The 13,668-nt window shown below is 36.0% G+C and overlaps 1 protein-coding gene across 1 annotated transcript in view; it reads left to right on the forward strand.

Moving 5' to 3' along the window:
• Positions 1-13,668, forward strand: part of LOC136273138 (uncharacterized) — an 88,598-nt gene that overhangs the window by 55,995 nt on the left and 18,935 nt on the right. The window contains exon 3 of the mRNA XM_066077235.1: positions 6,862-7,027. Within this exon, the coding sequence (XP_065933307.1) occupies positions 6,862-7,027 (166 nt within the window). The remainder of the gene's footprint in view (positions 1-6,861; positions 7,028-13,668) is intronic.

Consider the following 13,668-nt stretch of genomic DNA (forward strand, 5'->3'; position numbering starts at 1 on the left):
AATCCTGTATAATTAAAATCCATTTTCCCCTGGATATTCTTATGTTTATAATCATTAGTCCCTTTTCTAACAGGATGATTTTATAGTCATATCATATGTTGAGTATTTGAGATCTAAAAAAGATCCCTAACAATAGTTTTTATATGGGATATAAACGTACATCAAACTCTGAACCTTCTCGTGAGGCCAAAGAATTGTCCTGGGGCCAAAGTCTTAACACTCATTAAGAATCATCTGGCTGATTAGTTTCTGAGAAGATTTTTAAAGATTTACCCTATATATTCCTTTGTTAAACTTTGACCCCCCCCCCATTTGTGGCCCCAACCTACCCCTGGGGATCATTATTTTCACAACTTTGAATCTACACTACCTGAGGATGCTTTCACACAAGTTTCAGCTTTCCTGGCTGATTAGTTTCTGAGAAGAAGATTTTTAAAGAATAACTCTGTTTATTCCTAAGTAAAACATCGACCTCCCATTGTGGCCCAAACCTACCCCAAGGGGTCATGATTTTCACAAATTTGAATCTACACTACCTGAGGATGCTTCCACACAAGTTTTAGCTTTCCTGGCTAATTAGTTTCTGAGAAGAAGATTTTTAAAGATTTACTGTATATAATCATATGTTAAACTTCGATCCTCCATTGTTGCCCCACCCTACCCCCGTGGGTCAAGATTTTCACAACTTTGAATCTACACTACCTGAGGATGCTTCCACACAAGTTCCAGCTTTGCCGGCGAATTAGTTTCTGAGTAGAAGATTTTTAAAGATTTACTGTATATATTCCTATGTTAAACTTCGATCCCCCATTGTTGCCCCACCCTACCCCCGTGGGTCATGATTTTCACAACTTTAAAATTTACACTACCTGAGGATGCGTCCACACAAGTGTCAGCTTTCCTGTCTGATTAGTTTCTGAGAAGAAGATTTTTAAAGAATTACTTTTTATATTCCTATGTAAAACGTCGATCCCCTATTGTGGCCCCACCTTACCCTCGGGGGTCATGATTTTCACAAATTTGATTCTTCACTACCTAAGGATGCATCCACACAAGTGTCAGCTTTCCTGGCCGATTAGTTTCTGAGAAGAAGATTTTTAAAGAATTACTTTTTATATTCATATGTTAAACTTCGACCCTCCATTGTGGCCCCACCCTACCCCCAGGGGTCATGATTTTCACATCTTTGAATCTACACTACCTGAGGATGCTTCCACACAAGTTTCAGCTTTCCTGGCCGATTAGTTTCTGAGAAGAAGATTTCTAAAGAGTTACTCTATATATTCATTTGTTAAACTCGACCCCCCCCCCCCCAATTGTTGCCCCATCCTCAGGTGAGCTAAAAAGGTTAAGTTTACAATTCAATAAGTGGGTTTCTGGAAGAACAGATTTTGAAAATTTTCGTAATAAATATTGACAATTTTTTATACTTTTTTAATCTTTAGCTTTTAAGATCTGTGTACAAACATAGAATTGTGAGCAAATCTCTGTATCTTGTTTATTATTCGAAGCTTAACACTCAAATATGGTTAGTAAATAGAAATTGTAAACAACATGCACTTTATGTAAAACAAATAAAGAACACGATTTATTTTTTCGAAATGAATCATATATATATATATACATGGATATACCTACATATTTCCGTAAGCGATATCAAACTCTATTTAAACTGAATAAACTAGAGGAAATGCCGAGCATCTCAACAAAACCTATTGCATTAATCTACCATTACGCAAAAGATAATGCCGAATTACCGATAGAATGAATTGTATTTCAGTACCCCTACATCAGAGTTTGCTTAATTTGCGCAGGTAAACAGTTAACGTAACTGTTTGATTTACCGAAGTCTCTGATTGATTTGATACGTAAAAATCACGAAATACAGACGATAGTTTCCAGGTTACAAAGCATAAATAATGAAAACGAAACGAAAATCAGAACAAGCTAACACCAACGTCATGTGTGAAAACTGTCAACGCATTGAAATATTTAGCCTCAATTTACTTCACAAAATCGGCACCAATATATTTTTCATGTTTCAAAACTTCCCTTCATACGCGAACTGTTGCACAACAAGCAAATTCATAATAGTCAGATCGACCCTTTTTCGTATAATGTCATGGCTGCTTTAAACAAAGAACCTCGTTTTAGAAGTATGGAATACGAGTCTTGGTAAAATGGGTATCCAAACCCGGGCCGTGGCAAAATAAATGCCGGGGCAGATCGGCAATCGTCAATTCCAAATACGCATTATTTTGCAGCAATATCTACAGCGAATACAAATATACTAGTCCATCAAATATCCTGAAATTTTAATGAGATTGGCAGATTAATAACTGCCAATCTTTTGTTTTGCCCAGGCCAAGTCTTGCCTACCCATTTTACCGGATGCCGAGCCCGATTGAAACACGCCTTTCCTTTATTATTATTTTCGTAATAACTTCGATTTGAAGCAAAATTACCCCTTGATTTTTGCAATTTATATTTTCCTTCCCATAAGGATAATTTATGCTAAACTACGTTGAATTTGCCTCGGTAGTTCTTGGAAAAAGATTTTTAAAAATGCACCCCCCCTTTTTCTACAGTTTCAAGGTTTTCTCCGCTTTGAATACAAATCGGACTTTAATTTTTGCAATTTATATTCGCCCTCCCATAAGGATGCTTTGTGTCAAATTTGGTTGAAATTGGATAAGCAGTTTTAGAGAAGAAGTTCAAAATGTAAAAAGTTTACAGACGGACAGACGGACGGACGGACAGACGGACGACGGACAAAATGTGATCAGAATAGCTCAGTTGAGCTTTCAGCTCAGGTGAGCTAAAAACCCTACAACTTCATGCATGTTCATGATGGAAACTTAAGTTTAATTCGGCTTTAATTCCTATTTCATCAATTAACATGGTCTTCGTTTGTTCGTACACTTGCCAGTCTGTCTCTTTTTTCTCTCACAGCCAAATCTGTCAATCTTAACAGTATGCCTTTTTTCTCGTCGTCGCAATTTTTTTGGATACACTGAGATGGTTGTCAAGTTAGCCATTTAAGGCGGGGTTATTCAGATCTGTTTACCTGAGCTGATAGCTCAAGTGAGCTTTTCTAATCAAAATGTGTCCGTTGTCTCTCGTCGTTGGCGTTGTCGTTGTAAACTTTTTACATTTTCATCTTCTTCTCCAGAACCACTGGGCATATTTCAAGCAAACTTGGCACAAAGCATCACTGGGTGAAGGTGATTCAAGTTTGTTCAAATGAAGGGCCACGCCTTTTTTTTCAAGGGGAGATAATATAAAATTATAGAAAAATTGGTGGTATTTTTTAAATACCTTCTTCTCAAAAAGTATAAGGCCAGAAAAGCTGTAACTGTTATGGAAGCATCCTCAGGTAGTGTTGATGCAAGTTTGTTCAAATCATGGTCCCAAGGGGTAGGGTGGGGCCACAATGCGGGAATGGAGTTTTACTTATGACTGTATAGAGTAAATCTATAAAAATCTTCTTTTCAAAAACTGGCCAGAAAATCTTAAACCTGTGTGGAGGCATCCTCAGGTGGTAGTAGGCGTAGTAAAAAGGAAAGTCGAGAACATAAAATACAAAAGAGGAAAATCAACAAGAAAATGCAGCAAGGAATTTAAGAACTCGGGCTTTAATGTGAGAGTTGTGACTGTGTATAATTATGTACGGAAAGTAAAAAAAAATGAAAGGCATTTAAACGAACAGAAATCAGCTTCTGACGAAAACACAACGACAAAAAAGATTCAAATTTGCTCGTGATCACAAGCACTTGACAGCTGAAGACTGGGAGAACTACATCTTAAGTGACGAATCTTCAAAATATCTGTTTCATGTTCCGAACCGACAAGATGATGTTGTGTGGGGGTCCCAGTCGGATGAGGTACCCGACGTCAGCTGCGTCAAGTCAAGCGCCAAAGTCATGATCTGGGGTGCAATGGGAGTTAACGGTTTGTCAAAGCTATACATTGTTCCATCCGGCAAAACTATAAATGCAAAATATTATGTGGATAAAATTCTTCAAAAAGAACTTAAACCTGCACTGAATCGACAAAAAAACACTGGCAGGAATAATGAACGAAAGTTGGTTCAAACTCCAGGACACGCTACGTTTGTTCAAGATGGTGCAAAACCTCACACTGCCCTAGTAACACCGAATTGGTGTAAAGATAATTTACCAAACTTTATTTCGAAAAAAGAATGGCCGGGCAATTCCCCAGATCTAAACTGCATAGAAAATCTCTGGATTATTCTGGACAGTGAAGCATACAAGGATCCTCTCCCGACATCAATGGACCAATTACGCCGCCGTCGTCAACGAGCATGGAGGGAGATACCTCAGAAATAATTGATTTCTTTAATTCATTCAATGCCAAACATAATTAAAAATGTACTGAAAAACAAAGGTGGTCTATCTGGTTATTAAAAATAAAAAAACTTACAAACGAGTTGTTTAATAATGAATCTAGGCTAAAGTAAATCACGGAACGAACTTTCTAAACACCCTTTACACAAGTATTAAATTGATTATTTAAATTAAATTGAAACTAATTTTGACAGCAAAAATATTTATTTACAGAATCAACAAAAATACTACTAAATATATGTCTATTTATTGTACAAAAGAAATATCCATGATTCAATGCCGTAAATAAAAAAAAAATCCAAGAAAAAGTTACCGTAACTCAATAATCAATACTAAAATTAAAATCCCTATTATTACAAACTTAAATCGATTTTCAGTATTCGGCGGGATTTGTTCTTTTCTTCTCACATAAGTAGTTTTATTGGTTTAAAAACGCTAAACGGTTTACACGAATCGCTAAACGGTTTACATGAAATGTGTCTCGTACGAAAGTCACACGATCTTTGGTGTGGAAGTACGTTTCAGGGTCTGAATATTTAAAAAGTCGTCGGTCGTTTCATACACAAAAAGTAGACATGGCAACAGAACTTACTCCATGAGGGGACAAAACACGCCAACTGTAAACGTCACGTTGTGCAGATATACTGAGCGGAAACAAACAATAGAAACTTAAATTTAAACCGGATGATTTTAAACCGTCTCGAATGATCCGTTTGTCATGGCAGCTCGGACTGCCAGTACAGCCAAGCTTAACATACCAGGAAGCAGTCTTGAGACAGCAGTGGAGGATATCCATGTTCCTGCAACTAGGAACTCCTTTGCTTGGGAGTCACAGAGGACAGCCTATAGGAGCTGCACCAAACTTGGAGTATCTCCATTCAGGTGTCCAAACTAGGGTGACGGACGCACGGGAGATGCCGTCGTCGCCATCTGGATTGTGCAGGTCATGCCTCGTTGATCAGACGCAGTAGAGCTGCCCTTCCCAGACTGGATCGGTAACCTCAAAGAATGACTTGGACTGTCCCTGGATTATCCTTTTTGTGTGTGGAGGCCCTTGTCATTTGGACGGGCCCTGCTCTAGTGACTAAGTAGCCCGGCTGTTTGGGATTGGTGTTACCGCATATGGGACTGGATTCCCTGAACGTTATTCCAGCTGTTGCTGGTGTGGCGTTTCCACGCCACTTGTTATTCGGTGGTCCCGTTGGTACTAGACGTGGACCTACTCCCCTCAAGGAAAACGGAGGGGAGTGTAGTGTTTGTAGACTCGTTCCCCGTACGGGCTATCTATTAGCCCGTGACGCCAACATGCGGGAATCTGCACGAAAGAGGATTCTATCGCATGCAGCCAGCGAGTGAAGACGTAGGACATGTGCTAGCCGAGGCGACATGCAGTCCAGAGGCAACCCACGGATATTATCAGTGATAGTGACTGAGGAATACTATACTGCAAAGCACAAGACCATCGATTGATTCAACCATGTATCCAGGAGCTCTGTGTCCATCTGTGTTGAATCTACCAGCGCAAGAGGACAAAAAATATTCAATCTCACTTCCACATTCTCTGAGGGCGTTGAAGAACTGTGAGACTGCCAGAGATCTGTTACTCTGTTCTTCTATTATGCAAGAGAGTTCTCTCGACAATTTTTTTTCTTCCTTGAGGGTACACTCTCACTAATATTATTTTGGCACATGATTTTGATGTGATTCAACGAGTGTTGCAAATTTTGGTTTATCTGCTCATAACATTCACACCTTGAGTAGAGTTCTCGCCCTCGTTAGCTTTCACGGATGGAGACATCCTTGAGTCCTGGTGAAGTGCTGATGGGTGCTTTGTAGCTACAAATTTCACATTTCACAGTCACTTTACAGTTCGTTTGTATATGTTTCCTGGGTCCGCAAGACTTGAAACAGAGGCCATTTTCTCTGATGAAATCCTTCCTTTCTTGTAGCGGCCTTCTGCGAAATTGCTGACACGCATTGAATGTCTGGTTGGTGCCATGGACTGGACAACTCTCTGCAGTCACATTTCTGTTTTCATGCAATCTAATATTTAAAAAATATATTAATTATATTGACATATTTATAAATGTAAAATATATAGGTTTTTAAAGCGATCTGGTTATACCATCGTTGGGGAGGCACTGTACTCGAGAACTTGTGTCTCAACATGTTAAAAGCACCTAATGTTTCACCGTGCGTGCGTGCGCGCGCGCGTGTGTTTGTGTGTGAAAGACTTGTCATAGGATGAAGCTCTGCCATTTAGTCAACTGAATGATAACTGAATGGTCTGAAAATGTGACTGAAAGGCACAGCTATGCCATTCAGACACCTTTCAATTGACTGAATGGCAGAGATTCATTGTGTTTTTGTACTATTCATGTGATATTCTGAGACGCATTTGACGGTAATTAATGACTTTGAAGCTAAACTTTCAAACGTTATACTTTTCCTGACCTAATGAATGTCTGCTAAAGTCTTTTCCTGCTCTTTTAAGGCCTGGTAACATGTATCGCCGAGGCATAATGATCGGAGGGAAAGAAATAAATGAAGAAGCAACTGTTCGTTTTGAAACTCTACCTTTATTCATGGAATCAAATTCATCAGATGATTCAACTCCAGCAACATTAGATTATGAACCGAAGCTTCTTCTTGTGACACAGGTTTGTGAAAATTATTCTTATACATATAAGAGGAAACCAAATATTTAACACGTTGAAAACCACTTTGAATTAATCTTTCCTTTATTCCTATCCCTATGCACGCTCTGTGGTGTATCAATGGAGGATGGTTGCATTTACATGGTTGTACACTACTAGCAATAAACACCACAAACGTGTTAAACTTTAGTAATATATTTTTATATAGTCTCTTGTTTATTTTTTGGGCCTCTTGGATTTTTTAATTTTATCCTTTCAAGGTATATATTCATAACAAAAGTAGGAAAAACATGTCAAATTTTAACATTTTGCATGCAATTCTCCTCCGTCTCCAGCTACCCGCTTGTGATTGAATTTTATTTTAATTTAAGGCAAATGTTTAACTTTTATGTCTTACTGTTATAGCATGGTTAAAAAGGAGACTAGAAACCAGGATGGTTTAGACATTTACTAAATATGATGGTTGGCTTACTCTTTTTCATGAAAACGAGAAATCACATGCAGGACAGCATGTCTATTTGTTAATAAAATGCTACAAATCATTCAATTAACAAAAAAGATCAAATTTTAGTATCATTGATACTTGTTATCAAAAATGTGTGGGAAATGACTCAAATTGCCACAAGTTTCATAAAATTAGGTGAAACATTTCAAACCATTATTTTTTATGAACATCAAAATATAGTGGGAGCGTATACATGTAAGGGCATTTTTCAGTGATATGTTTTTATCATGAAAATATCATGTAGATGTATGTAGTAAAGAACAAGTGATGTTTGTGAAACACTTATGCCCCCCTCCCTTGGAAACATTCACAAAGGTAATGAACGTCAACTTCAAATAACTGGAATTTGTCTATGTCCAAGAGCCATAACTCTGTCGAAAATTGCTCGATCGTATCCAATCTCAAACTTGACCTAGATATTATCATGATAAACCTGTATACCAAATTAAATTTCAATATGTTCATCCTCTGCGAAGAAAATGAGCGGAAACTGCAAAAAACTAGAATTTTTCTACCTCCAAGGGCCATAACTCTGTCGAAAATTGCTCGATCGTACCCAATATCACACTTGACCTAGATATCATCATGATCAACCTGTATACAAAATTTCATTTCAATATGTTCATCCTCAGCGAAGAAAATGAACGGAAACTGTTGGTGGACCGACCGACCGACAGACAGCAGCAAAGCAAAATGTCCTCCCTTCTTCGAAGGGGGGCATAATAAAGTTCTTATTAAAGGATGTCGTACAACAACTGACCTATAAAGATCAAGTAAAGATGCTTTACTAAAGAGAAACATGTGAATCTGTGTTAAATAGAGGAAAATGGTGTGTTCACGTAAATGGCCATATTAGCATTAAACTCAATGAAATTGGCAATATATGGTATACTTTTTCTCAGAATTGCACTAGTTTTCTTATTCTAGGACATACATTTGTTAAAAATGTTAAATGTTAGTGTACTTAGTCTAAGGTAGCAAGGGGCATTTTTGGTACCCATTGATTAATATTTTTGTAAAATTAAGAGATAATGTACTTGAAGGCTTGTGAGTGTTGTTAAGATTCATGAAATAAATTTTAATGATTATCATTAGGGCCCCGCAAGGATTTGCGGGTGCCCTATAGTATTCACTCTGTCCGTCCGTCTTTCTGTCTGTCCGTCTGTCACTCTTCCGTCCACAAGTTTTCTGTTTTTTTCTAATAACTTTTTTCATGGTTGCCCAATCAAGTTCAAATTTAGTATGGTTGTTCAGTAGGCAAAAATACATATTTTGATGCTAAGTTTGGTTCTCTATGTCTTCTGGTTTGTAGCTGGGGTGGTGGGGTAGATTCCTTAACTATGCATAATAATGAATGGGCAAAGAGAGATAACTGCTGAGAATGTTACCATTGTATACTTGGAAGGCTGTGCAATATTTGTCCTTTGGGAAAATCCTAAGCTTCATCTTTATCTGTCACATTGAGATTAATTACTGCTCTGCCTGTGTCTGCAAATGAACTTTGTTTTGAAGTTACGGTCAATTTTGAATGATGTGAAGTATTGTGTACATTCTTGGAAATATGGATTTAAAATACCAGGTATATAATATTCATACTTTATTTTGGTTAAAATACCGTACACAGTGATTTATGATAATTTTATTGAATTCTAATATCAAGATATATATTAAGATATCCTTTTTCACTATTTTATTTTTTAATTATTAATTTTATTTTTTTATGCTCTTAATTTTAACAGGTAATCAGATAATAACCCCATTCTATCATTTCTGAAAAAAAAATCTTATTGTAAATTTAGAAGAAAAGGATGAGAGAGCAGAACAATTAATCCCCTGGGATTAATTATCTTGCCTGCTGCAGAAAATTTAGAGGCTTATCTCTATTTGTCGTATGAAGATTAATGAACACCTTTGTCTGCAACTAATGTTTGTTTTGAAGTTGAGGTCAACCCTGGGTGATACAATGTATTTGCATTCACTGAAGGCCTGCATTTTATAAAACACCTGTTTAAATTTTTGTTAAATACACATTTAATTTAGTTTTTTTTATAAGACATGAGGTTATCCCTGTTTTATGCAGATAAAGGGTTACTATTTAGAATTTTTGGACATTCAGGAATTATCTTGAAATTTTAAAAATACAGTCGTTACTTATAATTTTCATATTTGTTTTTACCACCTTATATATATTGCAGTTCTTTACATCTTATGCCAGGCATTTATTTTTCATCATCGTTAATATAAAGAGGATGGAATTCAAAGTTTTTTTCACTTCTCTATATTAATTGTCATAGCGGGGCCCTCCTGACTGGTCAGTTTTCTAGTTAATTAGAGGATCTTCCTTGTTGGAATTAGTATGCAATATGACGGCCCCTAATGTTAAGTACATGAAAAGTAAATTGTAAAACTTGCGGCTATGACTGTTGTGTTGACTTTTACACAGTGAAATTGCAGGTTACAAATGGGAGGTTATATAACTCGAAATAAAGGTGCATTGGACATTAAATATACCTATTTTCTGGCTATGCGGATGAAAGCAAGTTTATTTTCCCCCAAGACAGCAACTATCGCACGAGGCGAAGCCAAGTAAAATAGTTGCTGTTGATGCAGACAATAAAGTTGCTGTCGTCCAAATAGTCAGTAATTTACTATATAGTAATTTTGATTATTATACTGAAGAAAACCCTATTTGTCGGCGATGCAGAATTTCTTGATGATACAGAAATTAGAGTTATCGGACAGGGTTACACAGGGGTGTAATAAAGTAATTTATACATCGGTAAGTTTCTGAAATGTGATGGTGTTACAAGCTCACAGTACAGAAGGTAAACCGTGTGAAATGCAGTGTTGAGAAAAAGAATAATGTTTTAAACAAAACGCTATCTAAAAGTGTTTAGGTCACCTGAGTCAATCAGCTGCCCTATTGCAATTGGTGTTTGTGCGTCGTGTGTCACTATTACTTGTGAACTACTAAATCAATTTGCATGAAATTTCCAGGACAGAGAACATTAAACGGTCTTGATGTTACAAACATTTGGGTTGATAACGTCACTTCCGGTTTGAGAGTTAAGTAAATTTTTAAGGACTATTTTGTCCACTTAACTCATCAAAACAAGAAAGATGAAAAACGTGAAACTTTCAGGGATAGTAGTCTGTATATGATCCTATTTATTTGATAATGTGCAAGGCGCTGAAGCTTGCCCGAGCTCGAAAATTTGCAGCAAGTTTTTATACCCCCCGCAAACAAAGTTTGGGGGGAGGGGGTATATAGGAATCACCTTGTCCGTCCGTCCGTCTGTCTGTGCAATCGTGTCCGGTCCATATCTTTCTTATAGAGAAACATTGGAAGTTCTTACTTCACATAAAAATTGCTTATGACCTAAGGGTGTGTCATGACCTTGACTTAACCTCATCTGGACAAGGTCAAGGTCACAAGCAGAAAAAAGGCAAAATTCGTGTTTGGTCCATATCTTTCTTATGGAGAAACATTGGAAGTTCTTACTTAACACAAAAATTGCTTATGACCTAAGGGTGTGTCATGACATTGAGCCAAGGTCATTTGGGCAAGGTCAAGGTCATTGTTAAAAAAATGCTAAATTCAGTCTGTGTCATGTCTTGTATTAATGGAAACATTAGAAGCTAAAGTTTGACACAAAGCTTGCTTGTCTCAGGCCATATAATTATTTTTAGATTCTCATCCCCGTCTCTCTAAGAATTGCCTGCCCTGTTACAACGCACTTTGAAAAATTACGCACTTTGAAAAAAATTTTCAAAGTGCGTTAATTTTGGGACCAACTCAACGCACTTTGAAAAAAAAATATTTTTTTTTCAAAGTGCGTTGATATCGTCGATATTAACGCACTTTGAAAAAGAAATTGTTCAGGGTTTAGTCAAAATAATTAATACTTTTATATACAATAAATGATTGTTTTAACCTTGTGTAGTTTAATTTGAAAAAGAACCCTTTGCATTCTCTGAGCTAACTTGATAAACAGTTTGTAGATGAAAATTTTTTTTCTCATAAGACAATATCGACAATTCACACACAAAGAACAATTCGGGAGATTTGAATTATCCAAATATGACATAAACTTCATCGCTTAGCAACTGCATTTTTCTATTTTGAGTATGCAGCAAATTTACTTCTTATTTGGTATAGTAAGCTTACAAGAACGAATGCGATTTGTATATATTGATAATGGAGATCAATGTACAACGTATTTAAACTGGCTTATTACATGTGCTTGTAAACAAACATAATATGATAAAAGGATACATTAGTTATGTTTATCAAAAACAATATGATCTTTTACAGTGCGAGAAGAAAAAAAACTCACATCCTAATGCTCATTTTAAGTTTATAATAATTTAATGCTTTTTAATGTAATTTCTTTTTATTTTGAAGTGATTTATTTGATAGAAAACAAAATCAGTATGTTAAAACTCGTATATTAGATTCTTTAACATACCAATGGAGAAATTATTGTTTGGCCAGCTCGTTTTTTCAATATCACTCCATGTACTTAATTTACAACAGAGAATATTTCTTTTTCCGCTTTAAAGCGTTTTAGTTGCTGAATATCATATGTTTTGGAAGGAAAAATGAGGGGTAGGGGTCCTTCTTCCTGTAATCAAGTAAATGCATGATGCACTGGTGATTGACCGGTATCTTTGGATAACCCCCACCCCACCCCACCCCACCCCAACCCCATCCCCGTTCTCAAATACGGTAAATTAAAGATTCACCAGTGTTAACAAATCATCATACTATCAAAAAATTAGAAATTCAACTCCAGAATTTGTGATTTATACATTTTTTTCAAAGTGCGTTAAGAGTGTCGATACTAAAAAATTTTGATGTACCATCTTAACGCACTTTGAAAAAAAATTTCAAAGTGGGTTAACTTGGTCCAAAATTTAACGCACTTTGAAATTTCTTTTCAAAGTGCGTTGATTTGGTCCCAAATTTGACGCACTTTGAAATATTTTTTCAAAGTGCGTAATTTTTTCAAAGTGCGTTGCCACACTGCCCAAATGAAATTTTTTTTGGAAAAAAAATGTGTAGATAAAAATTTCGGAAAAAATCGGGCTCAGTACCCCAATAATTCAAAATGTTTAAATATTTAATGGGACTTGACATGTGGATTTCGTTTGATTCGAGTCATGGTTGTTAACGGAAGGATGCAAATGCCATAATGCATTTACAGTTTACTTATAATAAAATGGAATTAAAGGATAGAAATTTGTTTGTTTACTCCTATTAGCATTAACAGTTTAAAAAAAAAAGAGCAGTTATTTATAGAAAATGGACGGCGAAATAAATTCATCCAATATTTTCGGTATTAGCAAAAATACACGCGTTATGATTTTTTTCTTAGCGGGGTTTATCAATTGTGAGCTTGCTCACAATACCTCTAGTTTTTGATTTTTTTGCCCATTTTCTGAAATAGTCTTGAATGTTTAAATCTATTGTTGAAACATGTAACACAAAAGTTTGTAAGATGTTCACGCCCTTTCATTTGATATAAGCTATAAGGGCTTACCACTCAAATAATAGGCTACGAGGGCTCTTAAGTCTTTTTATAATAACTCTTCACTGAGAAATAATTTGTTATTAATTATAGAAGCAAAATTGTTCATTGTATAGTTGTTTACCTAAACAGTACAATACCTAAATCATATGTTACGTAATTAGGGGTTTTAAGGGGCCAGAAGTTCAAAACTTTAAACATTTATATCTGAAAAAGGAGAAATGTTTTGAAAAGCAATGTAGAAAAAAAGGTGCTATGAATAATGTTTTCACCAACATGTTTTTTAAATCATTGGTTTTTGGCCCCAGTAAGGAGTTTAATGGTCGGCCCCTAAAACACAGTTGTTCTGGGCTGCGTTTTACAAAAGAACTTACACCTTACGACCAAATTAATGAATGCTAATTAATCCCCAACTAATCAATGAATGATTCTTATGGCTAGAAAATATAATTATGGTAATTGAAATATTTGTAAACAAATTGTTTTATGTCAATTTTGTTCTTTAAAGATCATTTTACGAGGCTGTAAATATGTACGACTTTGTCGTAAATCCTTTAGTAAAATGCAGCCAAGATATTTCTAGAACAATCAACATTTCCTGAGCACTT

This window comes from Magallana gigas, chromosome 1 (genome assembly GCF_963853765.1).
Source record: "Magallana gigas chromosome 1, xbMagGiga1.1, whole genome shotgun sequence".
Classification (NCBI taxonomy): Eukaryota; Metazoa; Mollusca; class Bivalvia; order Ostreida; family Ostreidae; genus Magallana; species Magallana gigas.